The following is a 27956-nucleotide window of genomic DNA, read 5'->3' on the forward strand; positions in this document are numbered from 1 at the left end:
ACTCTACAGGCACGATCGCCGGGGTAGGAGAGGGTGGGAGCCCCCAGATCTCCCTCAAGGTGGGAGATTGCTAGTGATGGCTCTGAGCCGTCATTAGCACCAGAGCAGGAAACTCTGTGACGGCTCAGAACCGTCATTGGCACTCAAAGGGTTAAAATGTCATGCTCTGTCCAATCCATATAAGTTTAATTTTGACTTTACTTTCCCTTTAAGGGAGTGTGTCTGTTTTGATGGTTAAATAGAAGATATGTGTTTTCTGGGGAGAATTCTTTCCTGCTGACTATGGGCAGTAGGAGATGCCTTTTGAAGTCCATTTGTGCCCTATAAGATGTCAATTGGATACTGAACCAAAATGTTTTCTTTCATGATTCCGATAGAGAATGCAATTTTAAGCAACTTTCTAATTTACTCCTTTTATCAATTTTTCTTCATTCTCTTTGTATCTTTATTTGAAAAAGCAAGAATGTAATCTTTGCACCCTGCCCATTTTTGGTTCAGAACCTGGGTTGCGCTTGCTGATTGGTGGCTAAATGTACCCAGCAATCGGCCAGCGCTATCCATGGTGCTGAAGCAAAAATGGGCCGGCTCCTTATCTTAGATTCCTGCTTTTTCAAATAAAAATACAAAGAGATTGAAAAAATTTTTTATAACAGGAGTAAATTAGAAAGTTGCTTAAAATTGCATGCTCTATCTGAATCGTGAAAGAAAAGATTTGGGTTTAGTGTTCCTTTAACCCCTTAATGACCACAGCACTTTTCCATTTTCTGACCGTTTGGCACCAAGGCTATTTTTACATTTCTGCGGTATTTGTGTTTAGCTGTTATTTTCCTCTTACTCATTTACTGTACCCACACATATTATATACCGTTTTTCTCGCCATTAAATGGACTTTCTAAAGATACCATTATTTTCATCATATCTTATAATTTACTATAAAAAAATTATAAAATATGAGGAAACAATGGAAAAAAACACACTTTTTCTAACTTTGACCCCCAAAATCTGTTGCACATCTACAACCACCAAAAAACACCCATGCTAAATAGTTTCTAAATTTTGTCCTGAGTTTAGAAATAACTATTGTTTACTTGTTCTTTGCTTTTTTTTTTTAAAGTTATAGGGCAATAAATACAAGTAGCACTTTTCTATTTCCAAACCATTTTTTTTTTTCAAAATTAGCGATAGTTACATTGGAACACTGATATCTGTCAGGAATCCTTGAATATCCCTTGACATGTATATATTGTGGTTGTAAATTCTTCTATAGGGTCCCCTTTGTTCAGAAAAAGCGCATATATATATGACTTTGGCATTGCTTTTTGGTAATTAGAAGGCTGCAAAATGCTTCTGCGCACCACACGTGTATTATGGCACACTTGTATTAATTAGGCAGCTTGTAGGGTTAATTTTAGCATTAGTGTAGAGATCAGCCTCCCACCTGACACATCCCACCCCCTGATCCCCCTCAAACAGCTCTCTTCCCTCCCCCACCCCACAATTGTCACCGCCATCTTAAGTACTGGCAGAGAGTCTCCCAGTATAAAAATAAAGGATATATATATATATATATATATATATATATATATATATATATATATATATATATATATATATATATATATATTTATTTAAAGTGTAGGATCCCCCATACCCCCCAACCTCCCTGATCTCCCCCACCACCACTCGGCTCTCTCAGCCTCCCCCCTCGACCTAATAGCCGCCATCTTAGGTACTGGCAGCTGTCTGCCAGTACCCATTTTACTTACAAATGTGCAATTTTATTAAAATAAATATGAAATCTACATTTTCCGTAGTGTAGCTTTTCACCCCTCTCAATACCCTCCCCCCCTCCCCCTCCCGGATCACTTTCCAAACCATTTTTTGCCCCTCCTGGATCCCTTTCCCTATTCTAAACTGAACCGTTTCCCTACTGCTAAAAATGGTTATGTCCGTGCGCGCTCCCGAGCCCCGCCTCCTCGAGTGCTCACGGACCAACGGATCCGGAACAAGCACCAGCATGGACCACCCACCCACCTCCCTGCAGCTGCTCCCACCCACCAACGATCGGCACCATGCTGGTCGATGCAGAGAGGGCCACAGAGTGGCTCTCTCTGCATCGGATGCTTAAAAAACGGTATTGCAGAATGCCTCAATATCGAGGCATCACTGCAATACCCTAAAAGCAGCTGGAAGCGATCATGATCGCTTCCAGTGTTTTAAAACCCTGAGGACGTACATACGTCCTTGTTCACTAAGTGACATTTTTTGTAGGGCGTATCCTGTACGTCCTTGGTGGTCGTTAAGGTTTATATAGACAGAGCTATGTGAAAGTCAATGCTGTTTTCACCATTTAAGTAACTTTTTTCTTTATTGTGTAGTGACCACACCTGGGAAAAGCCCCTGGATTCTAGGGCAAGGACCACCCAACGACTGAGCTATGCGTCTTGCAGGTAGTTCTAGTACTTAATTGGATTCTGCTTGTGCAACAAAGTATCAAAATAAGTTATTTAAACTGAAAAGGGGTAGAAAGGTCAAAATTGAAATTTGCTTGGGTGCATTTCAGTTTTAAAGGGACATTCCAGCCAAAATTGGAATCCACATGGATGCATTTCATTTTTGAATTGAAGCATTTTTGTAATATACATGTATTAGCAAAAATGCTTCTAATGAAAGCTATAGCTGTTTAAAAAGTGTATGTAAGTATGCACCGAGCACCAGCATTTTAAACACATCACTTGCTCAGAGGTTAAAGTGAAGGTCCATTTTGATGAATTAGTGCCCGGTTTTTAATAATCCTAATAAAAACAAGGGCACTTTAATTCATCAAAATTGACATTTCACTTGTTTTCTTCAAAAACTTACCTTTTAATCCTGGCAGCCGCTCCAGCACTTCCTCCGCCCGTTGCAAGCCGTCTTCACGGGTCCAAAATGACAAATCCGGCTTCCTCCAATCACAGTGTTGCATTAGGCCAAGATTCCCCCGGGGGGGAGGCTGTGATTGGAGGAAGCCTGATTCGTCATTTCTGACGTCTGCAGAAGCTTCCGAAGGCCGGGGGAATCGCTGAAGCGGCATTCAGGATTAAAAGGTAAGTTTTTGAAGAAAACCGTGAAATGTTGATGAATTAAAGGGCCCTTGTTTTTAATAGGTTTATTAAAAACCGGGCACTAATTCATCAAAATGGACTTTCACTTTAAGGTGCTTGTATTATCTGGTAATGACTCAATTTGTTAATTGCTGACATGATTCAAGCCCCACTGGTGCTCTGAGCAGCTGCAGTATTTAAAATGCTGGTGCACTGAGAATATCTATTTATGCTTCACATGCACGTTAAGAGAAAAATGCTATCAGTAAAACTAGATGCATTTTTGCCAATACTGTATATTGCAAATATGTTTCCATTCAAAGATTTAATTAATCTATGTGCAGTTTAATTTTGACCGGAATGCCCCTTTTAAATAGAAGTATTTTTGGAATATACTTCCATTAGCAAAAATTCTTCTAGTTAAAGCTATTACTGTTTTTTCAGCAGCATATGCATGTGCTGTAGGGGCACGTGCACCAGTATTCAAATAGTACACCTTCTCAAAGAGCAAGTCGGTGTTGTACGTTGCCTCAGGGTCATACAAACCACTTCTGACTCTGTTGCAAAAAGCTTCTGTTTAAACCTGAAATGCACTCATACATATCTCAATTTTGACCTTTCTATCCCAAAAGTTTCCAATACGTAACATGAAAACGTATTCTCCAGGGGGAAAAAAAACAATTTTAAAAGTTTTCTCTTACAAACTAAAATAAATTGTAATAATAATATGTTGATTTAAAACATCCAACAGAGCACAGTCTAACGTCGGATCCATAGCACGTACATCAATACCTCAATTGCTAATGTCACTGTATTTCAATTACTCATATTTAATTGAGTGGAACTAAAACTGTATCTATCTATCTATCTGTATATATATATATATATTACACAGTGAGTAACTAAGGGACATTAAACACTTTGAGATGGTTATATAAAATGATAAATCTATACATTATATAGATTATATTATTTCCTGTAATTCCATTCTGAAATTGTGAGCTTTTCAGTTCCTGTTAGAAATGGAAGTGCAGAACACTGTTATATCCCACACAGCCATTGGCTGCACACTCTAGTGACCTATTTATAACTGTCTCTAATTGGCTACAGCTGAGAAGGTAACCTAAGTTACAACATGGCAGCTCCCATTGCTTTAAAGACACTCAAACTTTACACTGATTTTGTCAATATTTAAACAGCTAATGAAACTTTAAAAAAAATACATCTCCTTTATTCTCAGACTAATCTTTTCTTTAAATGCGTTGTTCTATTTAGCATTTATTTAGTGTTTTATGTCCCTTTACTTCAAGATTAGCAGATCACGCGTCCTATTAATATATTAAGGGCAATGAATCCCAAAGGATAAAGTACAACAAAGTACTCAGTTTAGTAACAATGTATCACTGCTTTTCAGGTCCTGTGCGCATTGTTGTGGTTCTCCTCACTGTGGGGCTGACATGGATATTAGCGGGTGTTATGCTTGGAACACAGAGTGGCTTTCCTCGGATACAGCAGCTCCTGGGTGGTGAGTTTGTGTCTGCCTCTAATAAAGGGACTTTATGTGACACTGCAGCATTTTTGTACGGGACATTGTGACAATTTTACCTTTGCAGCCAGTTCACAGACAACATCGCCTCCAGAGGTACAAAAGGCTGCATTTCTTGTTTGCTGAAGCAGGTTGAAGCACATTGCTGCACAATGTGTTCCAGTAAGCGAATCACAGAAATTGTGCTTAACCCCTTGAGTGCTAACGACGACTCTAAGCCGTCGCAAATTGTCTCATTCAGGTGCTGACGACGGCTCAGAGTAGTCGATAGAACTCACCCATCTTGAGGGCAATCTGGGGGCACCCTCCTACTCCCACCCCGGCGATCTGGCCTGTATAGTGACAGGCATCGCCGGGGCTTGATGTTTCGCATGGTGACGCCACGCACAATGACTTGATGATGTCATTGCGCAACTTTATTTAAAGTTTACAATAAGTATAGGGAGATGGGGGCATGCTGCTTAGAAGCCTGTATCTCAGGCATCTAAGCAGCTACAGACCTCCAAGACCCACTGTTGGAAAGGTAATCGCCTAACCTTTCCAACGGTATAAGTCTTGGGTGTCTGAAAAAAAAAAAAAGTTACAAATAAATATATTTAAAAAAAAAAAAGTTCAAAACCACCTTAGCAGCCAAAGGGACATAAACCCCAATTGTTTTTACTTTCATGATTCAGATAGAACGCACAATTTTAAACAACTTTCCAATTGACTTCTGTTATCAAATGTTCTTAGTTTTCTTATTATCCTTTATTGAAAGGCAAGGGTGTAAGCTCAGGAGTGTGCATGTGTCGGCAGCATTATATGGCAGCAGTTTTGCAACAATGTTATACAATAGCAGAAGCACTAAATGGCAGCACTATTTCCTGTCATGTAGTGCTTCAGGCACGTGCACACTACCTACTTGGGTATCTCTTTAACAAAGAATATCACGAGAAGGAAGCAAATTTAACTTGGAAACTTTTTTTTAAAATTGTATTCTCTATCTGAATAATGAAATAAATATTTTGGGCTTTATGTCCCTTTAAGATCTTCTATAGCCTAACTCTAAAAGGTGCTAGCCTCTTAGCCAGTAAAACAATTATTCCAAAAAACTTCCACTTTTTTTTTTTTTTCTATCGTGATTTTGAAAGAGCATGTCATTTTAAACAACTTTCCAATTGACTTCTATTATCTAATTTGCTTCATTCTCTTGATATCCTTTGTCGAAAAGCCTTGTGGGATTGGCTCGCCCATGTGCATTGCTATTTCTTCAGCAAAGGATACCTAAAGAATGAAGCACATTAGATACTAGAAGTAAATTGAATGTTGTTTAAAATTGTATTCTCTATGAAAGAAACATTTTGGGTTTCATGTCCCTTTAATATATTGTGGAATTATAGACAATTACCCTAAAGCAGTGGGTCTCCCCAGGGGGGCGCTACAGCATATACAAGGAGGCGCAGAAGCAGTGACAACTCGCTCAGACCGCATTGCTTTTGTTGACTTGATCAGTAACTTGCATTTAACAAAGGAGTAATAAAATGTAGACTAAAACGTGAGTGAAGCACTCTTTGGTTGAACAGAGTCAGCCTATAAATAGGGGCGTGACCTGCGCTATTATAAACAAGAAAACCCTTAACGACCGGTGACGTACATGGTAAGTCGCGGTCGTTAAGAGGTTAACCTAACCATAACCCTAGGTACCTAATATAACTGCAATCATGGTATAATTTTGATTTTTCAAGTAAATTTGCTCTGAAAATGGAGCAATTTCTAATACTTAGAACGTGAAAACTACCCTGCTGACTTTTTAATGGCTAACTCTGCTAGATATATGTCCTTAAAGGGACACTCGGGTTAAATTACATTTTCATGATTCAGATACAGCATGTAATTTTAAACAACTTTCCGATTTACTTCCATTAAAAAAAATGTGCACAGTCTTTTATATTTACACTTTTTGAGTCACCAGTTCCTACTGAGCATGTGCAAGAATTCACAGACTATATGTATATGCATTTGTGATTGGCTGATTGCTATCACATGGTACAAGGGGAGTGGAAATATGCTTAACTTTGAAATTTGTTATAAAAAAAAATCTACTACTCATTTGAAATTCAGAGTACATGCTATTGTATTGTCTTGTTATCTTGCATTTGTTGATTATGCAAATCTACTGTGTTTACTGGTCCTTTAATTGGCTTTAACTGATAGCAACTGCAAATAAATGCATTTTATACTAAATTTATGACCGTGGCTAGCCTGGTAGTCTGCTGACTAAAGCCCAGATTGGCTCTTCCAAATGAGGTAAATGGTGGGTGTAGTTTGGCTATTGAAAAATAATTGCAGAAACAAGGATGTTAATTTGTTTTATCCCCTTAAAGTGAAAGTAAAGTTGCCTGCACCTCTATGCCGCAAAGCAAAATTTAGATCAAAATACGTAGAGTTTAAAGGGACACTGATCCCAATTTTTTTCTTTCGTGATTCAGACAGAGCATGCAATTTTAAGCAACTTTCTAATTTAGTCCTATTATCACATTTCTTCATTCTCTTGGTATCTTTCTTTGAAAAGCAAGAATGTAAGTTTAGATGCCGGCCCATTTTTGGTGAATAACCTGGGTTATTCTTGCGGATTAGTGGATAAATTCACCCACCAATAAACAAGTGCTGTCCAGAGTCTGAACCAAAAAAGTCCTGGCTCCTTAGCTTAGATGCCTTCCTTTTCAAATAAAGATAGCAAGAGAATTAAGAAAATTTGATAATAGGAGTAAATTAGAAAGTTGCTTAAAATTGCATGTGCTATCTGAATCACGAAAGAAGAAATTTGGGTTCAGTATCCCTTTAATTCATGATATTCTATTTTTGTCACATAAATTTACCTTTGAATTCTGATCACTATACCGCCGTTCCTCCACCTGCCTCCAAAAATAAACTTTATTTACAAATGACGAAAAACCCTTTCACTATTTCTATTTGTCCCCCAGTGGCATCTGAAAACGACACTATACGCCCCCACCTTCAATTGCGCATGCGTGTCTAATTGAATTTACTCCGTGTCAAGAAGCGCATCCATGAGACACGCATGTGCATTGAAATCAAAAGGCAAACGGCGAATCACTAAGCCGCATCGGCACTAAGCGTGTGCAATACATTTTAGTTTGCATGCGCACGCATGAACACATAAGAGCGCGTGGGACCGCTCTTAAAGGGACACTAAACGCAAATGTTTTATTTAATGATTCAGATAGAGCATGCAATTTTAAGCAACTTTCTAATTTACTCCTTTTATCAATTTTTCTTTGTTCTCTTGTTATCTTTATTTAAAAAGCAGGAATGTGATGCATAGGAGCTGGCCCATTTTTGGTTGAGAACCTGGGTTATGCTTGCTTATTGGTGGGTACATGTCAGCCTCCAATAAGCAAGCGCTATCCATAGTGCTGAACCTAAAATGGGCTGGCTGCTAAGATTTACATTCATGATTTTCAAATAAAGATAGCAAGAGAATGAAGAAAAATTGATAATAGGAGTACATTTGGAAGTTATGCTCTATCTGAATCGTGAAAGAAAAATTTGGGTTCAGTGTCCCTTTAAGTGTAAGCAAACGGAAGCAGGAAAAGAATGGGGAGGCGGAGGAAGATGCAAGACGGTATAAGGTATTAAAATGTAAAAAATATTTAACAAATTAAAAAAAAAAAACTTAGCGACTCAATATATTGATATGATAGTTATCCATTGCATTATTATTGTTCCATAAAATTTACTTTCACTTTAACAGCAGTCTTTCTATGGGGCTTGTTTTTTCAATAGCTGGCGGCGAAACCGCACTATTTCAGGATGCCTGCATGAGACAGGGAGGCTATAATAGCGTGGTCTTTCCGCTAGCGGCAAGACCTGCACTATTATACATAGGAAAACCTGACCAACGATGTACAGGGTATGTCATGGTTGTTAAGGGGTTAAAAACATTAAAACTTTGCTGGTTTATTTTTCTTTTGCAGCATATGTATTGTCACAGTCCCTTTAAAGGGACAGTACACCGTAAAATTGTTTTTCAATTAAAGGGACAGTATACACTCATTTTTATATAACTGCATGTAATATACACTACTATAAAGAATAAGATGCACAGATAGTGATATAAAAATCCAGTATAAAATGGTTTAAAAACTTACTTAGAAGCTCTCAGTTTAGCTCTGTTGAAAAGGCAGTTGGAAAGCCCACTGCAAGTGGGAAATAAGACACTCCCCCCCCTCCCCCTTCTTTTGCATATGAAAAGACCCTTTACACAAACAGGAGCAAGCTGGAGAAGGTAGCTGACAGTATTCAAATAAATCTTTGGGGCTTGGTTAGGAATCTGAAAATTAGAGCGATGTTCTTTAAAAATAAGCAAAATTATACATTTAAAAAAAAAAAAAAAACTTTATGGGCTTTATAAATAGATCATCTACAAAACATTTATGCAAATAAAAAAATGAGTGTATAATGGCCCTTTAATGTATTTTCAATGACTTATTATACCAGCTGCAGAGTATAAAATGTTTGAGAATTTGTATTTTCACGTTTATTTGTGTATATGAAGTAGCTAGTTTTGTGCTTTTAAACCACAGCCTATTACAATGGGTTGAGCTTCCAGCTAATATCAGATCTCATTATGTTATCACTTTTATTCACACAGACTTGCTTACTTATCTTATATCTGTTTGTAAAGCAAATCTCAATACTTAGAAAGAACAATGGACAATTAACATTTTATTATTTAAACTATCCTGCAACCCACTGAGAGTGTAATATCTTCTGCTGGCTGTGTTTACATAGTCTGTCAATAGCATATACTCCAGTATCAACATTTTTAGTATAGGTTGTGATACCACAGGCTAAATCAGCTATTTCATATGCCGAAATAGGGGTAAAGGAGCTACTTGTAAACAATTTAATACACTACAGCAGGTAAAATGGATCATTGGGTGACAGAGAGCTAGGAATATAGTCATGACATTTTCAAGTGCCCTACATACAGAGTACCCCCAGGCTACAAGTAACACGACAAGTATTCAAAACTTAAATGAGATCTGACTGAGGTATTTGACATAAATGATTATATAGGACAAGACACACAATGTTCTGTTTTGTTTAATAAGTTTTGTTGTATTTCTCATTGTAAAGCTTACAAATGTACAGGCATGTAACTTTGAATCACCTGTTTTGTATTTAACTTTGTACATGCTTCAATAAAAATATATACAGAAAAAAAATGGATCATTGGGAACAATTTAAAGGGGAGAAAATTTTGGATGAACTGTCCGTTTTAACTTCTAGGTTTGAACTAAAAATGGTTTTTTCCAATGTATGGTGTGTTGCAGGGACAATAGCACCAGTTGAATAATATGGGTAACTTTATGCTGCATATACTGACTTTGCTTTTATTTTAGCAGGTGGTGAAGTGAGCAGCACAACTGGTGAGTATCAGCGCCTCATAGAAGATAAAGGCAAGTGGAAAAGTGTCCTCAGTAAAGAGACTAAATCATCTGTTTATCTGTACATAAGACATAGGTTTATGAATCATCTAGAAGAAAATAAATATATTTCATTTGTCTTTTTTTTTAATTTAACTTTTTAAATGTACCTTCTACATTTGAGTTCTTTGCTCAAAGAAGATGCCACCATTGTTTTTTTCAGAAACATGGACTGTCCTTCAGTTAAACTGAATGTAAAGTTGAATGAATAAGTGCCCAGTTTTAAAAAAATACTATTAAAACAGGGGCAATTTCATTAATTAAACTTTACATTGCAGATTTTTTTTAAATACTTACCCTTTTCTTTAGGAAACCTGGACCGGCCATCCTCCGCCCGCAGGTTCTTTTGTTCTTAGCACTGCAATGACGAAACCAGCTTCCTCCAATCATGGCGTGCACCCCGAGGCATCCAGCTCGTGAGGCCACGCAACAATTGGAGAAACCGGTTTCGTCATCGATATGCTATGTACAGCATGAGAAGCAGGCGCAGGGTCACTGGTCTGTGATTCCTAAAGAAAATGGTATTTAAAAAAATAAAATGCTGCAATGTAAATTTTAATGAATGAAAGTGCCCGTGATTTTAATTAGTATTACATTCACTTTAAGATATATTGTTGTGCAGTAATCTTATGACTGGATTAGCCCCTGATATTTATTAACACAGGAGACTAAAGGATAATTTGAGGCATTATGAAGTACTGGGTGGGGGTATTCTAATACTTTGCAATATTATAAGATTTTCTGTTATTTATAAATGTTACTTAAAGGGACAGTCTACACTAAAATATTGTTTAAAAAGATAGAGAACGTCTTTACTACCCATTCCCCAGCTTTGCACAACAAACATTGTTATATTAATATACTTTATATCCTTTACACCTCTAATTTTCTGCCTGTTTCTAAACCACTACAGACAGCCTCTTATCACATGCTTTTTTATTTGCTTTTCACAACAGGAGACTGCTAGTTCATGTGGGAAATATAGATAATATTGTGTTCACGCCCAAAGAAGTATTTAAGAGTTAGCACAACACAGTACTAAATGCAAGTCAATAAATAATAAATAAAAAGTCATGTAATCAGGGGGCTGTCAGAAGATGCTTAGATACAAGGTAATCACAGAGGTAAAAGTACATTAATATAACGGTGTTGGTTATGTAAAACTGGGGAATGGGTAATAAAGGGATTAGCTAACTTTTAAAACAATAAAAATTATATTGTAGACTGTCGATCCAAAACACATGTTAAATACATAATTTAACAAAAAAATATTTAAAGGGGCAGTAAAGTTTATTATTAAACGTTTATGAGTTCGATAGAGAATTAAATTTCAAACAATTTCACAGTTTATTTATATAAAATTTGCTTTATTCTCTTGGTATCGTTCATTGAAGAGTGAGGTGCCGCAGTGCACTACTGGGAGCTAGCTGAACACATCTGGTGAGCCAATGACAAAAGTCATGTATGCAGCTACTGATCACCAGCTAGCTCCCAGCAGTGCATTGCTGCTTCTGAGCCCACCTATTTTTGCTTTACAATAAACTAAATTTGATAATAAAAGTAAAATGGCGAGTTGTTTAAAATTGGATGCTCTATCTAAATCGTGAAAGTTTAATTTTGACTTTACTGTCCCTTTAATGATAATTTGTGCAACAAACATTGAAAAAAAATGAACATTGGCTAACTTTAGCTTAATATTGGCTTACAGTTTAGCTGGGTGGTCAGTAAAATCAGTCGGGTGGTGTGCCCACTACTTAAAATGGGAGGGTCACAATATGAAGTAAACTAAACCCTGCAATGACTCCAGCTTCTTCCTGTGCCTGCTCACCTGCTGGTATATTTTATTATGTCTCAGATCCACGCCCCAGGCGGTACAAGTGCAGCCTGCCTCAGCCCTGTCCAGAGAAGCATTTCGCTATTCGTGTAGTGAGCGGCGCTGCAAATGTCATTGGACCAAAGATCTGTCTGGAGGATAAAATGTGAGTTTTGTGTATGGGCTTGGCAATGTATTATTTTATTCTGTTTCTTTCCGACCACAATGCTGCAGTATGGTTGAACTTGTTCTTAGGACTATACAGTTTTCCTGTTTACATTCAGGATTGATCAGGTAGTGACATTTAATTTAATTGTGAAGCGTTTATTTAAAGTGATTGTAAAGTTGAATGATTTAAAACCCATTATTTAAAAATACTCTTAAAAAAAAAATTGGGCACTTTAAGTCATTCAAAGTGATGGTAAACTTACCCGACTTAAAACTTGTATTCTTATGCAAATTAAAAAAATAAGTAGACTTTCATTCATGAAAACATGCAAACCGCTCGTTCTATTTCATTTTTTATCCGAAATAGCAGAATTTTAACATACTTTCCTCCTCCCATACCACGGCCGCCATTGATTTAATAATCCCACGTGTTTTAACATACCAATAACAGCCCAAGCCAGTCGGCGACACTGATATCATCAAAAACGCCCTAAGTTAACAATGCGCATGCGCTAGACATTGGATCGATGAGACCGTAGAATAACGTATTTGAAACGCATGCGCATAGCTAGAGTTGAAGATTTGGATTCCAATACTATGACGTCGTGACGGGTGGTTCTGCTTTCTGTCCAGCTATAGAAAATAACAGGAAGTAATGACAGGGCAGAGGAAGGAGCGATAAGGCTCTGTGAGTAATACATGATTGATTATAGCGACTTCAGTTAGAAAGAACTGAGGATTAATAATATATTTCCCAAATATTGAAAATTTACCATCACTTTAACTTTACAATGACGCTTCTTTTTTAAAATACTTACCGTAATTATTACTGTAAACAGACCGCCGATCCTCCGCCTCCATCTCCTCCTGTATTTAGCATATCGATGATGAATCCGCCTTCCTCCAATCGCTGCGTGCCCCCTTTGGCACCCAGCTCGTGGGACATGCAACGATTGGAGGAAGCCAGATTCTTCATCAATATGCTAAATTCAGAAGGAGATGGGGGCGGAGGATCGGCGGTCTGTTTACAGTAACAAAATGGTAAGGGTTTTAAAAAAGAAGTGTCGTTGTAAAGTATTTTTTTAAATACTGAGATTTAAATCATTCAACTTTACAATCACTTTAACATACATTTGCAGGGGTGTAACAGTATGTCTATACTTTATCACTCAAGGGTAACACATGAATCGTCTAAATATAGGCAAAAAGCTTATTTCAAAGTTGTCTGCTGAAATTCTTGCTAGTCTGGGCCTAGTATAATGTTCCGGAAGTTTGATTATACGTTGGTATCTGTAACTTGCAAAAAAAGGCATTAGAGTTATCATTGGATAGACTGTTGGGTGCCTAAGATTTCCAGCTAGACATTTTAGATTGGATCTTTTACATTTAACTAACACTTGAAAAATGTTGTAATTGTTGCTTTAAATAAGTTTGTGGCAACAACTTGTTTTGAAGTTACGATATGTTGCTGTTTTTATATTTGACCATTAAATGTTTGTTTGAACTTTTTATAATTTTGTACTTAAACTGTGTGGATCTACATCCATAGCTCCTCTGTATGTTCCCATAGCTGACCCAATTTTCTGGAGGTAAATATCCTCCCCAAATGTAAAGTATGCCAATGAATTGTATCAGTTGTGTGACACACTCTTCTGGTAGGTCATTTTGATGTAATAATTCCTGGCATGCTGCTAGCCCATCTCGCTGACAGAGGTTGTACAGTACTTCAACATCCATTATTGCCAAGATGGTACCTTCTGGAAGTACACCTATATTAGCCACTTTATTTAGCAGATCTGTGGTGTCTTGAATGAAACTGGCTATGTTTTTTACCAGAGGTTTCAGAATATTTTCTACCCAGCCAGAGATGTTTTCCGTTAGTGTGTCAATTCCAGATACTTTTTGTCTTCCTGGAGTCCCACTGTTAAATTATTTTTTGGAACATGTAAAATGTGCCAATTTTGGGGGTATCTGGTATGGGGGTCTGGATGTATTTGAGAGTGGGGGGGGGTAGTTTTTGTAATCTGTCTGAGTTCATTGGTGTATATTTGTGTAGGGTCCTCCTGTCTGCTGTAGTTGGCAGGGTTAGACAACTGTCTGTCTGCTTCCTTAAAGGGGCAGTGTACTCCAGAATTTTTATTGTTTAAACAGATAGATAATGCCTTTATTATCCATTCCCCAGTTTTGCATAACCAACACGGTTATATTAATATACTTTTTACCTCTGTGATTACCTTGTTTCTAAGCCTCTGCAGACTGCCCCCTTATTTCAGTTCTTTTGACAGACTTGCATTTTAGCCAATCAGTGCTGACTCCTAGGTAACTCCACGTGCATGAGCACAGTGTTATCTATATGAAACACATGAACTAACACCCTCTAGTGGTGAAAAACTGTCAAAATGCCCTGAGATAAGAGGTGGCCTTCAAGGGCTTAGAAATCAGTGCTGACTCATAAATAAGTCCACGGGAGTGAGCATACTGTTATCTGTATGACACACATGGACTAGCACTATTTAACTGTGAAAAACTGTCAAAATGCACTGAGATAAGAGGTGGCCTTCAAGGGCTTAGAAATTAGTATATGAGCATACCTAGGTTTAGCTTTCAACAAAGCATACCAAGAGAACAAAGTAAATTTGATGCTTAAAGGGGCAGTCTAGTCAAAATTAAACTTTCATGATTCAGATAGGGCATGTAATTTTAAATAACTTTCCAATTTACTTCTATTATCTAATTTGCTCAATTCTTTAGATATCCTTTGTTGAAGAAATAGCAATGCACATGTTTGAGCCAATCACACAAGGCCTCTATGTGTAGCAACCAATCAGCAGCTACTGGGCATATCTAGATATGCTTTTCAGCAAGTGATATCAAGAGAATGAAGCAAATGAGATAATAGAAGTAAATTAGAAAGTTGTTTAAAATGACATGCTCTTTCTAAATCACGAAAGAAAAAATTTGGGTTTCATGTCCCTTTAAAGTAAATTAGAAAGTTGTTTAAAATTGGATGTCCTATCTGAATCATGTAAGTTTCATTTTGACTAGACTGTCCTTTTAACCAAAAAAGAAAAGGATGTTATGATATTTATAGAGAAATCTTGTTTCCTGTTAAAAACATATTTAAAGGGATAGAAAAGTCGATAGTTTTCATAAATGTAGAGTCACCCTTGTTTGCTGGCTTTATTGTGATATCCTTATTGTTGTTTTTTTTTGTGATCTATTTACTTTCCTTTCCTTATGTGCGGTTTATTTTTTTCTATCCAGAATTGTGTTTTTTTTACCCTGCTTCAGAATATTTAAATATGCCCATGTAGCTGGGGGTTGCGTCCTGGAGGGGGTGTCCAATGTGATTCCTTTTCTGTTTGGGGTATGCAAATGTTGAGTGGAGTTATTGGAATCTATCTCTGTATTGTGGAAGCATTCCTTAAGGCGCAGTTTCCTAAAGAACTCTTCCATGTCGCAGCAGAGTTCCGTTTTGTGGGGCAGAAATTACGTCCTTTAGAATGTACATTGTATCCCTCTTTGGTCAGTGTGTAGTTTGAGAGGCACACAATGGTTATCAGACTGTCCTTTCCTCTTCATACAAATGGTTGGGTTAAACATTTTGCTGTTGTGGTTTTGGTGTGAAGTGCATAAATAATGTAATATACTTTTGTTCTGCTCAATCTCTTTACAGGTTGATGAGCAGTGTTCAGAATAATGTGGGTCGTGGGCTCAACATAGCTCTGGTAAATGGTGAGTTTGAGGACGTGTTAGACTGATTGAGGTATAGAAGCAGTACACACATTAACGACATCTTGAACAAGTGTAACACCTTTACTTGTATTAAAGATATCTCACTGTGGATTGCAACACAAAAAATAATAAAGATCATTTATTACAACAGTTCCTAACTAAGTTATCTTACTTTGGGTGACAACACGAACATTAATAAAAGATCATTGGTTACAAGGTTACAACCCTTTTAGGACTTTAAATATGGTTAAAAAATATCACACAAATACCTTGTGTCAAGGGCCTAGTCTGCAGATTCCCATCTCTCTCACTTTTCTGTGTGTGTGTGTGTGTGTGTGTGTGTGTGTGTGTATATATATATATATATATATATATATATATATATACACACATACACACATACACACACACACACACACACACACACAAAGGAAGACGAGGATACTTCAGAACTCTAGGCCAAAGTGGTTTATTCAAAATCGTGTGAGTATGGCACTAGATCAGTGTGCAAAGGTAGGCAGGATCTGACGCGTTTCGCGCATGCTCAGTGCGCTTCATCAGATATATATATATATATATATATATATATATATATATATATATATATATATATATATATATATATATATATATATATATATATATATATATATATATATATATATATACCGATTGTCATTGGCTCACACATGTGTTCCATTAGAAACCAGTAAGTAGTGCATTGCTGCTCCTACAACAAACAATACCAAAAGAATTTTGATAGTAGAAGTAAAATAGAAAAGTTGGTTAAATTGTATGTTCTACCTAAATCATGAAAGAATATATTTGGGTTTCATGTCCCTTTAATACTAGGCACATGTGCTCCTGATTGACTGTAATTTCTAATCTTGTTCCTCCAGGTTGTGTTTTTAACTAACTATCCTATTTTTTTATTTGTTGAGGTTTGGTTTCAATAAAGGTTTAGTTTTAATTAGTGTGACACATCCCCAAGATGAGAGTATATTATTACTCACAAGTTGATGAACATGATTTAATAACCTTTTGTGCTATCAGTGTATTCTTTTTAGTGGATCTATAATCCACTACAAGCAAATGTGATTGGCTCACATCTCTGAGGTTGAGACCAGCAGCATGATTAAAAGAATGATATTATTTTACCAAAACCTTTGTTGATCACAGTATACCTTAAACAAATATATCATGCATATATAAGGGCGCTATTTAAACATGTTAAAAAAAAAAATCCATTCATACAATATTAAAGAAACAGTCTAGTCAAAGTTAAACTTTCATGATTCAGATAGGGCATGCAAATTTAAACAACTTTCCTATTTACTTTTATCATCAAATATTCTTTGTTGAAAGCTAAACCTAGGTAGGCTCATATGTTCATTTCTAAGCCCTTGAATGCCGCCTTTTATATCAATGCATTTTGACAATTTTTCACAGATAGAGAGTATGCATGTAGAGTTACCTAGGAGTCAGTACTGATTGGCTAAAATTCAAGTCTGTCAAAAGAACTAAAATAAGGTGGCAGTCTGCAGAGCCTTAGATACAAGGTAATCACAGAGGTAGAAAGTATATTAATAGAACGTGTTAAATTATGCAAAACTGGGGAATTGGTAATAAAGGGATTGTCTATCTTTCTTTCCTAAGGCATGGAGAGTCCACAACGTCATTCCAATTACTAGTGGGATATTCACTCCTGGCCAGCAGGAGGAGGCAAAGAGCACCCCAGCAAAGCAGTTAAGTGTCACTTCCTTTACCCATAACCCCCAGTCATTCTCTTTGCCTCTGTCAATGGAGGTTAGGTAAGATATTTAATCCTTTTATGGGTATTTTTCCCTGCAAGCAAGGATTGGGGTTTAGCTGTGTCCACGTCAATCTCTTGAGTAAGGGCAGTGGTGGCTTATAGCACTTAGAAGGCGGTGAGATTATCTTTGCCTTGCTTCTAACATTGTTGCTACCCCTGTTATAGAAAGCCAGAGTTGGTTACTCTGTTCTCTTTCTACAGATCTCTGATAAGGAGTATGTGTCCTTTCACACCTGGTGAGCTGTCTTTCCTTCCGCCCAACAGCTGGATATGCAAGTAAGTGCTCTTGCCTCCTAGGTACTGGATACTTGCACTATAGATTTCTGCATTAGATTTCATGGGACATATTTAATCCTTTATTAAGGATTTTTTTGCGGCAGTGTGCAGGCACTTTTGTATGTGGAGACTTATGTTTTGTGGGATAATTATTTTGACCTTATGGCTATTAAACTTTTATTAGCAGTAATATAGAGGATGTGTTAGACTTTTATTCCTGTAATGTATTAAACGGCTACTTTCCGTTTTTACTTTAGAGGCAGGAACGCGCGCTTATACTTTTATTGTGCAGTTCTTTTTGCTGCCGCTCATGTGACCTTCCGCTCCGAGTTGAGCAGCGTCATTCATATGTGAGCTTTCTGCTGTGGCGGTTCGTCTGCTCAATATACAGAGAGTTTTGTGCATTGGGATAAATTTTGAAGGTTCAGGTAGGGCACCTCACACTGTCTGAGGTGTAGAGGCGCATATTTTGTTTTGCGATCTGAGAAGTTTACTTTATTCTTAAAGTGACAGTAGTTTTTTGCCAATTATTTTTATTCCTCAATTTTTGAGATTTAATTTAACTATGGACTCTGAACAGGAGTCTGGTTCTTTTGATAGATGTTTATTGTGCTTAGAGGCTCAAATTGTTTTGCCTATGCAATTTTGTTCCTCCTGTTTAGATAGGACTTTAAAATTTAAAGATAAATTACTTCCTTCTGAGCCTTTTGTCTCTCAGGATAATGCTGTTTTGGATATGCCACAGCTTTCTCCTCAAACGTCCCAAGCCTCTATGGCATCACATACAGTGCCCTGCGGTTCCTCTCAGCCTCCTGGAGGCGTGCATTTGCCAAGAGATTTTGCTGCACAGATATCTTCTGCGGTATCTGCGACTTTATCTGCTTTTCCCATGGCGGGTAAGAGCAAGAGGAAATTAAAGCATGTTTCTGATAAGGTGTCTCATCTCCTCGGATGAGAAGGATACCTCGGTTGCTTCTGAGGGTGAGATCTTATATTCTGACAGTGTAAATCCTTTGACTGATTCTAAAGAAGTAAACTTCATATTTAAGCTTGAACACCTTCGTTTACTTCTTAAGGAGGTACTGGCTACTTTGGATGACTCCGATTCTTCTGACGTTGTCAACCCTAAAAAAATCTAGTAAACTTAATAAATACTATTATGTTACTTCCTCTGTTGAAGTGTTTCCTGTTTCAGACCGTGTGTCAGAGATCATAGCACAGGAATGGGATAAGGCAGGGATTCCTTTTTCCCTGTCTCCTGTTTTTAAAAAGATGTTTCCTGTTGCTGACTCCATTCGGGACTCATGGCGTACTGTGGTCAACAGAACCACGATTCCTATTAGAGGATAGCTGTTCCTTTAAGGATCCCATGGACAAAAAGCTGGAGGCTTATTTAAAGAAAATGTATATTCATCAGGGATTACAATGGCAACCTGCTGTTTTTTGTAACAAGCGCAGCATCTTATTGGTGTGATGTTTTATCCGAGCTGATTTTAAAGGAGACTTCGTTAGAGGAGATCCAAGATAGGATCAAGGCTCTCAAGCTGGCCAATTCCTTTATCTCTGATGCCAACATGCAAGTCATTAGACTAGGAGCTAAGATGTCCAACTTCACTGTTCTAGCTCGTAGGGCTCTGTGGCTAAAGTCTTGGTCAACTGATGTTACATCCAAGTCGAAGTTCCTGTCGCTACCTTACAAGGGTAAGACCCTGTTTGGTCCTGGTTTTGTTCCTTTTGTAACTTCAAGGGTCAAAAGTCTTCCTCTTCCTCCTCCAAGCCGGAGCAGTCCAAGTCCTCTTGGAGATCCAATCAGACTTGGAATAAGGGTAAGCAATCAAAGAAGCCTTCATCTGAGACTTAAGTCAGCATTAAGGGTCCGCCCCGGTCCGGTATTGGATCAAGTGGGGGCAGACTGTCCTTGTTCCGACAAGCTTGGATATGCGATGTCCCAGACCCTTGGGCTGTGGACATAGTATCTCAGGGTTACAAAATAGAATTCAAGACTTGTCCTCCGAGGGACAGATTCCTCCTCTCAAGATTATCTGTAGAGTTATTCATCACTTTAATCCAGACTTGGACTGAAATCTTGGCGATAGATCTAAATCAGTGTAGAAGCTTGACTGAAGACACCCTAACCAAAAAAATAGGGTTTTGGACTGCGGTGTGGCCATCTAGCCCTCAGTACCAGACTTTTTACGCTGAGGCCTTTCCTTATCTCTGAAGCCTCATCTGTCCTCAAAATTGTTGCACCATTGTTGCGCTTCCAGCACTCTACGAAGCAAGCTATTCTACAGTCTACCATAAACTAAGTCAGAAAGAGCAAGCTATACGTATATAGAATCAGAATGGACACTGGAGAAGAATCACTAGTATCTATTATTGCTGGACTATTAGACGTCCAACTCAAATGCATCTCTGATCATCTGGCTAGAGACTGGGGTAGTGTTTGTACTCCTCAGCTTACAATCAATGCCTCAAAGATAACTGAAACTGTGCCTAAATCAGGAGAGGAAATAAGCTATGAAAAACACAGCTACCTGGAAGTAACAACTGCTACTCATCTTGACTCCGGGCTCCGGAGTGAACACGGAGCTGTACCAGACATTGGAGATCGGAACGAGAGCTTCAGTGTCAGTGCTCTGCTTGCCACTTTCAAGAGCAATCTAAAGAGACCAGTAGGTTGGAATTCGACAACCTCTATTCCACTTTGCCTTCCGGGGTTCCACAGAATCTTTTTGTTTGCAATCGAGATGAGGGTGGCGGTGCTCTGGAGCCCGACGCATACCGCCTATTGCATTGTTAACTTCTCTGGCACAGATGGCAAACTATTGTGACGCGAAAGCACTCTCCAACGTCGTCGAGGCCAAATATACAGAAGTTCAGCCTGATGACAGAGAACTGCCTGCTTATTATGTGGAGAAGTCTTATTCAATCACTTTTACTTCCTTGGCACAAGAGAACTGGGTCCCTGGTGGGTTATTTCTGCTGACTAAGAACATAGAATCTGGAGCCTCCAACAGCACGTTCAGAGCCGTTACAGCTTCCGTGCTGGATCTGGATCTAAAGACAGGAATGAGCTACAAGCAGAGTCAGTCGGCGACTGGAGTTGGTTGATGATTTTGGAGCACGGATGCGGGGTAGGATACTAAACGACATCTTACAGAGCTTGCAGTAACTGGTTCTAATGGAAATTTACTTGAAATTTTAGAGACTTCCACATATCAACTGGAACTATCTATGACGACCTAGGAGTCTGAAGCATTAATTATCCGGATATATTTCAAATATGGGGCTTGGGTTTGAGTTACGTAGCTGCTATCTCTGGTTTAATTGTATTATATAGTCGCGAACCATACAACCAATTACACATATGAAGTTTCTCCCATCATTGGCCCTGACAATTTTTGGAGTGTACACGAGCGCTTAACCTGTATAGTGTATCAACATCTTTATTTCTCAGTATGTAAGCGTAAACTCTGAGGCAGACGTGAACTATTCCAGATTAAGTCAGGTAGATGTTTAAATATAATAGTCTTTTTTCTTGCCTTCTACATAAATACATCTACGTACTATGGTTCCTACATCTTTTAGAGTTTTAATCTGCATTTAAATTACAGACCTGTGTGACATCTTGATCGAATTTCAACATCTATACCTATGTATGTTCATTGTTATTACATTGTTAAAATACATGAAAAATATATTCCTACCAAGATGATGCATTTTAAAAAGCTACTATAAGACTATACTTAGATACCAGGATTCTCCACCAGAGGGGAGTAAAGTTTTACTTATACATTTAAAAATGTATCAATACTTTCTTAGTTTTACCCACTCTAGAGCTGCACTCAGACTCCTGAAATATTCCTCCAGAGAGACATGGAGTAACCTTAACAAATATTTTACGTATACCCCCTTGTTCCTTAGTATTTAATTTGTGATACTATTTATACACTCTTTTATGTACTTGATTTTTATACCACACTATTATTGTCTCTTATGCAATTAGTTATGCATCATTCTCTAAAATATCTTGGGTCCGAGAGTGGCCTGGTTTGTTATTTTATTTTCTCCCCAAAGTCCCCCATTATTTCATCAATCTAGCCCAGGAGGTCCAAATGAGGCCCCCTTATATCTTAGGGGGAAATTATTGTTTTATTTTATATCTCACTATATTTTAAGGGAAAAATATGAGGTTCATTTTTTATTTGTTTTCTTAGGCAATATGTGTTTTCCTATTTTGACAAGTCCTTATTTGGAGATGTTTATGTCAGCGATTTCTTCTCTTGTATGTTTGGAACTCTGTGATATAATTTGCCTGTTGTACTTCTTCTACAACCTCAATAATAAATATAATAATAAAAAAAAGAGGCATTTTTAAACTGTGTTCAGGGCCTTTTCTCCCTGGGAGTCTAGGATTCTATTCAAATCTGTTTGTGGTTCCCAAAAAAAGAGGTAACTTTTCGACCCATTTTAGACCTAAAATGTCTCAACAAGTTTCTCAGGGTACCGTCCTTCAAGATGGAAACCATTCATTTCATTCTTCCTTTGATCCAAGAGGGTCATTTCATGACGACCATAGACCTGAAGGACGCGTATCTTCATGTTACCATTCACAGGTATCACCAGTTCCTGAGATTCGCTTTTCTAGCAAGCACTTTCAATTTGTTGCTCTTCTGTTTGGCCTTGCCACAGCTCCCAGAATTTTCACAAAGGTTCTGGGGGCTCTTTTGGCAGTTGTCGGGTCTCAGGGAATTGCGGTGGCGCCTTACCCGGACAACATCTTGATGAGTCATCTTTTCAACTAGCAAAATCTCATACAGATATCTTTTTGTCTTTTCTATGTTCCCACGGATGGAAAGTGAATCTGGAGAAGAGTTCCCTTGTTCCAGCTACAAGGGTGTATGAAGATATTTTTTTTGCCTCTCTCCAGTCTACTGTTCGTCCATCAGTGGCTCAATGCATGGAGGTAATTGGTCTGAAGGTTGCTTCCATTGACATCATTCCTTTTGCTCGATTCCATGTGAGAGCTCTACAATTATGCATGCTCAGACAATGGAACGGAGACCATTTAGATCTATCTCAGAAAATAGATCTGGATCCGTTAACAAGAGTCTCTCTTTGTTTTTCTCTCTTTGTTTTTCTCTCTTTGTTTTTCTCTCTCTTTGTTTTTCTCTCTTTTTTCTTTTTCTCTCTTTTCTTTTTCTCTCTTTTCTTTTTCTCTCTTTTCTTTTTCTCTCTTTTCTTTTTCTCTCTTTTCTTTTTCTCTCTTTTCTTTTTCTCTCTTTTCTTTTTCTCTCTTTTCTTTTTCTCTCTTTTCTTTTTCTCTCTTTTCTTTTTCTCTCTTTTCTTTTTCTCTCTTTTCTTTTTCTCTCTTTTCTTTTTCTCTCTTTTCTTTTTCTCTCTCTCTCTCTCTTTTTCTCTTTTCTTTTTCTCTTTTCTTTTTCTCTCTTTTCTTTTTCTCTCTTTTCTTTTTCTCTCTTTTCTTTTTCTCTCTTTTCTTTTTCTCTCTCTCTCTCTCTTTTTCTCTTTTCTTTTTCTCTCTTTTCTTTTTCTCTCTTTTCTTTTTCTCTCTTTTCTTTTTCTCTCTTTTCTTTTTCTCTCTTTTCTTTTTCTCTCTCTCTCTCTCTCTTTTTCTCTCTCTCTCTCTCTCTCTTTTTCTCTCTCTCTCTCTCTTTTTCTCTCTCTCAGGAGACCCTCCTGTGTGATTGTGACCACGGACGCCAGCTTGCTAGGCTGGGGAGCAGTCTGGGACTCATTAAAGGCTCAGGGCCTGTTGTCTCGGGAGGAGTCTTCTCTCTCCATAAACATCTTAGAGTTGAGAGCGATCTTCAATGCCGTGATGGCTTGGCTTTAGTTGTCTTTAGCCTGGTTTATCAGATTCCAGTCAGACAACATAACCTCAGTGGTTATTGTTATTTTGGAATGTTTTGTTTCTTATTGCTATTTCCTCTGCTCGCAGAGTTTCTGAACTCTCTGCTATGCAATGTGATTTCCCTTACCTTATTTTTCATGTGGATAAAGCGGTCCTTCGTACTAAGTTGGTGTTTCTCCCTAAGGTGGTTTCGGATCGAAACATTAATCAGGAAATTGTTGTTCCTTCTCTTTGTCCTAATCCTTCTTCCCATAAGGAACGTCTTTTACATAACTTTAGATGTTGTGCGCTCTTTAAAATTTTATCTACAAGCTGCTAAAGATTTTCGTCAGTCTTCTGCCCTATTTGTTTGTTTCTCTGGAAAGCAGAAGGGTCAGAAGGCCTCTTCTACTTCTCTTTCCCTCTGGTTGAGAAGTATGATTCGTTTTGTTTATGAGACTGCTGGACAGCAGCCTCCTGAGAGAATTACAGCTCATTCTACTAGGGCTGGCTCCTCATCTTGGGCTTTAAAAAATGAAGCTTCTGTGGAACAGATTTGCAAGGCGGCTACATGGTCCTCTCTGCATACTTTTTCTAAATTTTACAAATTTGATATTCTTGCCTCGGCTGAGGCCTCTTTTGGGCGAAAGGTTCGTCAAGCGGTGGTGCCTTCTGTTTAGGTCCGTCTGTCTTGTTCTCCCCCCCTGTTCATTTTGTGTCCTCTAGCTTGGGTATTGGTTCCTACTAGTAATTGGAATGATGTTGTGGACTCTCCATGTCTTAGGAAAGAAAACAAAATTTATGCTCACCTGATACATTTTTTTATATCAGGACATGGAGAGTCCACAACCACACCCTTAAATAAGACAGTATTTTTTTTTTAGACCTCAGCCACCTCTACACCTTTGTATTATCATCCTTTTTCCATTTCCCTTCGGCCGAATGATTGGGGTTATGGGTAAGGGAAGTGACACTTAACAGCTCTGCTGGGGTGCTCTTTGCCACCTCCTGCTGGCCAGGAGTGAATATCCCCATAGTAATTGGAATGACATTGTGGACTCTCCATGTTCGGAAAGAAAGAAATTTATCAGGTAAGCATACATTTTATTTTTTAAACAATAAAAAATCTGGAGTAGACTCTCCCTTTAAGTTAATGGACCAGTCAATACAGTAGATTTGCATAATCAACAAATGCAAATGATAAGAAGACAATGCAATAGCACTTAGTCTGAACTTCAAATGAGTAGTAGATTTTTTAAAAATAAATTGCAAAGTTATGTCTATTTCCACTCCCCCTGTACCATGTGACAGCCATCAGCCAATCACAAATGCATATACATATATGCAGTGAATTCTTGCACATGCTCAGTAGGAGCTGGTGACTCAAAAAGTGTGAATATAAAAAGACTGTGCACATTTTGTTAATTGAAGTAAATTGGAAAGTTGTTTAAAATTGCATGCTGTATCTGAATCTTGAAGTTTAATTTTGAGTGAGTGTCCCTTTTTAAAGGGACAGTCAACCCAAAATTGGTTCTAACTCATACATATAAAGTTGCAACCGATTATTATTTTCAAATTCAATTTTCTACCATATATCGTTAGCATGTAAAAAAAACCTTACTATTTTCGGCTCTGCTGTTTTAAAATGTCCGCCTGCCCCCTCCCCTATTTCGTCGCCAGCAGTCTGTGATCGCAGTAACTTTGCGATCCTACACGTTCCCGTTTGTTGCGCAATGCGCCGATTTTAGCTCACATAGAGCTTTATCCTGCCAGGAGCACTTTTCTCCTGACATTTGTAATAAATACTTTCAGCTCTTAAACACATTTGCTGCAGATATCGCCTTTTCCCTCCTCCCCCAGTTACCTCCCTTCCACTGGAGAATAAATGAAAGGAGACTAGACGCATCAAATTGTCTTTAGAAACCAGCTACTTCCGTTCCGGCTGCAGTGTAAATGGATACGGAGTATGGCTTTCAAAAAATCTACCTTTTCTGCAAAACTAAATATTACAGCCCTCAAAGCTTTCCTTGTGACAGGCTGTAGTTATGAAGCACATTTTACATTCATTCAATTTTAAACCACTTTCCACTTTACTTCTATTATATAATTTGTTTGGTTTTCTTGATATCCTTTGGTGAAAATGATACCTAGGTAGGCTCAGGAGCTGCTAATTTGTGGCAACATATATATGCCTCGTGTTATTGGCTCCCAGTAGTGCATTGCTGCTTTTTAAAGGGCCATAATGCCCAAATGTTGAAACACTTAAATGTGATGTAGCATAGCTGTAAAAAGCTGACTAGAAAATATCACCTGAGCATCTCTATGTAAAAAAGAAAGATATTTTACTTCAAAATGTCCTAAGTATTCACACCCCATTGAAAAGGGCTTTAAGCAGAAAATCAGTATGTCTGTCCCGGGACAACTAAGGGAGTGAGCTTTCATGCACACTCGTGTTATTTCCCTATTCAGTTTAAGGAAGTTTACTATGAAATCTCATAAGAGTTAAGTGAAATCTCATGAGATCACAGTAAAAGAGTTCATGGCCTCAGCATTGTTGATGCTGATTGGCTGTAGTTCATTTCTTCCCTTTTATTTATTTTTTTCCTGCAGCTGGACAACATCTGAAGTATAACTTTTTACACAGCACTTACTCTGGTGAGCTGAGGAGATTGTGAGGTAAAATGTCTTCCTTTTTTACATAGAGATGGTCAGGTGATATTTTCCTGTCAGCTTTTTACAGTTATGCTGCATCACTTTCAAGTGGTTTAGCATATGAGTATTATGTCCCTTTTAAACAAAGGATACCAAGAGAATGAAGCACATTTGATAATAGAAATAAAAAGGAAAGTTGTTTAAATTGTATATTCTATCTGAATTATGAATGAGAAAAAAAAGATGTTTTTCAAGGGTATATGATTCACAGGGCGATTTTGTGGAATAACAAATAGGTTTTAAAACTTTTCATTTTAAAATAAAATAAAGTATGTAAGTGTTATAGGCACAATAGAAATGTTAGAAGTAGTTCCAGTTTAGGTGTCCATTCCAACTTTTACTAAAATTTTTGTTAGTTTTTTTCTGTTTTTATCTGTGTAGGCTGAATAAAAGTTTTTTCTCTCTACAGGGGTGAACGGGGAACTTCTGGAGGCCAAGTCTTTTGACATGTGGAGCGGAGGTGAGTTGCCAAATTATTGGCCTGTAAAGCTTTCAACAACCTCTTCCAAGGCCTCGGGCACAACAGATGGCGATGTCTCTTTTAGCTTTGCTTATTGCCAAATTTTACATGGATTCATTTCTTTCCTAAGATATGGTGAGTCCATGGCTTCATCAATTACTGTTGGGAATACCACTCCTGGCCAGCAGGAGGCGGCAAAGAGCACCACAGTCGAACTGTTAAGTATCACTTCCCTTCCCACAACCCCCAGTCATTCTCTTTGCCTATGGTGCAAGGAGGAGGTGAAGTTTTAGTGTCTGATGGATTTATTTCACTTCAATCAAGATTTTATTATTTTGAAAGCCAGAGTAGGTTTGCTCTCATCTTTCTTCTCAAGATTGGGTCTAGCCATGCTCCATGTTAGTCTCTTCAGTAGGGCAGTGGTGGCATTCAAGCAGTTAGGAACTTGTGAGGTGGGCCTCACTGTGTTTTCCTAGCATGTTGCTGCCCCTGTATAGAAAGCCTAAGTAGGTTTACTCTGATCTTGTTGCTACAGCTCTCTGTGAGGAGTGACTTCCTCTCATACCGGGTAGGCTGTCGTCCTGCTGGACGACTAGAAGGCAGGTAAGTGCCTTTTGTCTTCTAGGTTTGGGAGACTGTGCACTTATGAATGTTAGGACCTGCAACTTAATTGGGACATTATATCCTTGTGAAGGATTTCTTAGAGCAGGATGCAGGCACGTTAAATTGTGACCAGGAGACGAGGGGTTAATTCTTTTTCCTGTAAGAGTATACCCTATTTTTTGTTAAGTTATGGCTCATAAGCAGAGGTTTTATAAGGGTTCTTAATACCTCAGAGGATAATTCCTTTATTCACTGTCAGGGCTTGTGAAAAATGTGTTACAATCTGTTTTTAATTATATTTACTGAGTCAGTTTAAAATGGTATGTTTCACTGATTGTTAGCCACCTTTATTGCTATGGGTTCATAGCTTGCCTGTCACTGTCATTTATCTCAGCACGGCG

General features: G+C 37.9%; 1 protein-coding gene across 2 annotated transcripts in view; it reads left to right on the top strand.

The window, feature by feature from the left end:
• FAM3A (FAM3 metabolism regulating signaling molecule A) overlaps window positions 1-27956 on the top strand; it is a 56347-nt gene that overhangs the window by 9446 nt on the left and 18945 nt on the right. Inside the window, exons 2-7 of one of the 2 annotated variants that reach the window (XM_053695951.1) lie at window positions 2379-2450; window positions 4498-4608; window positions 10038-10064; window positions 11977-12100; window positions 15779-15837; window positions 26902-26952. In XM_053695951.1, the coding sequence (XP_053551926.1) occupies window positions 2438-2450; window positions 4498-4608; window positions 10038-10064; window positions 11977-12100; window positions 15779-15837; window positions 26902-26952 (385 nt within the window). In that variant the 5' untranslated portion in view covers window positions 2379-2437. The remainder of the gene's footprint in view (window positions 1-2378; window positions 2451-4497; window positions 4609-10037; window positions 10065-11976; window positions 12101-15778; window positions 15838-26901; window positions 26953-27956) is intronic. The other variant, XM_053695952.1, reaches the window with a different exon arrangement.

Source organism: Bombina bombina, chromosome 12 (genome assembly GCF_027579735.1).
Source record: "Bombina bombina isolate aBomBom1 chromosome 12, aBomBom1.pri, whole genome shotgun sequence".
Classification (NCBI taxonomy): Eukaryota; Metazoa; Chordata; class Amphibia; order Anura; family Bombinatoridae; genus Bombina; species Bombina bombina.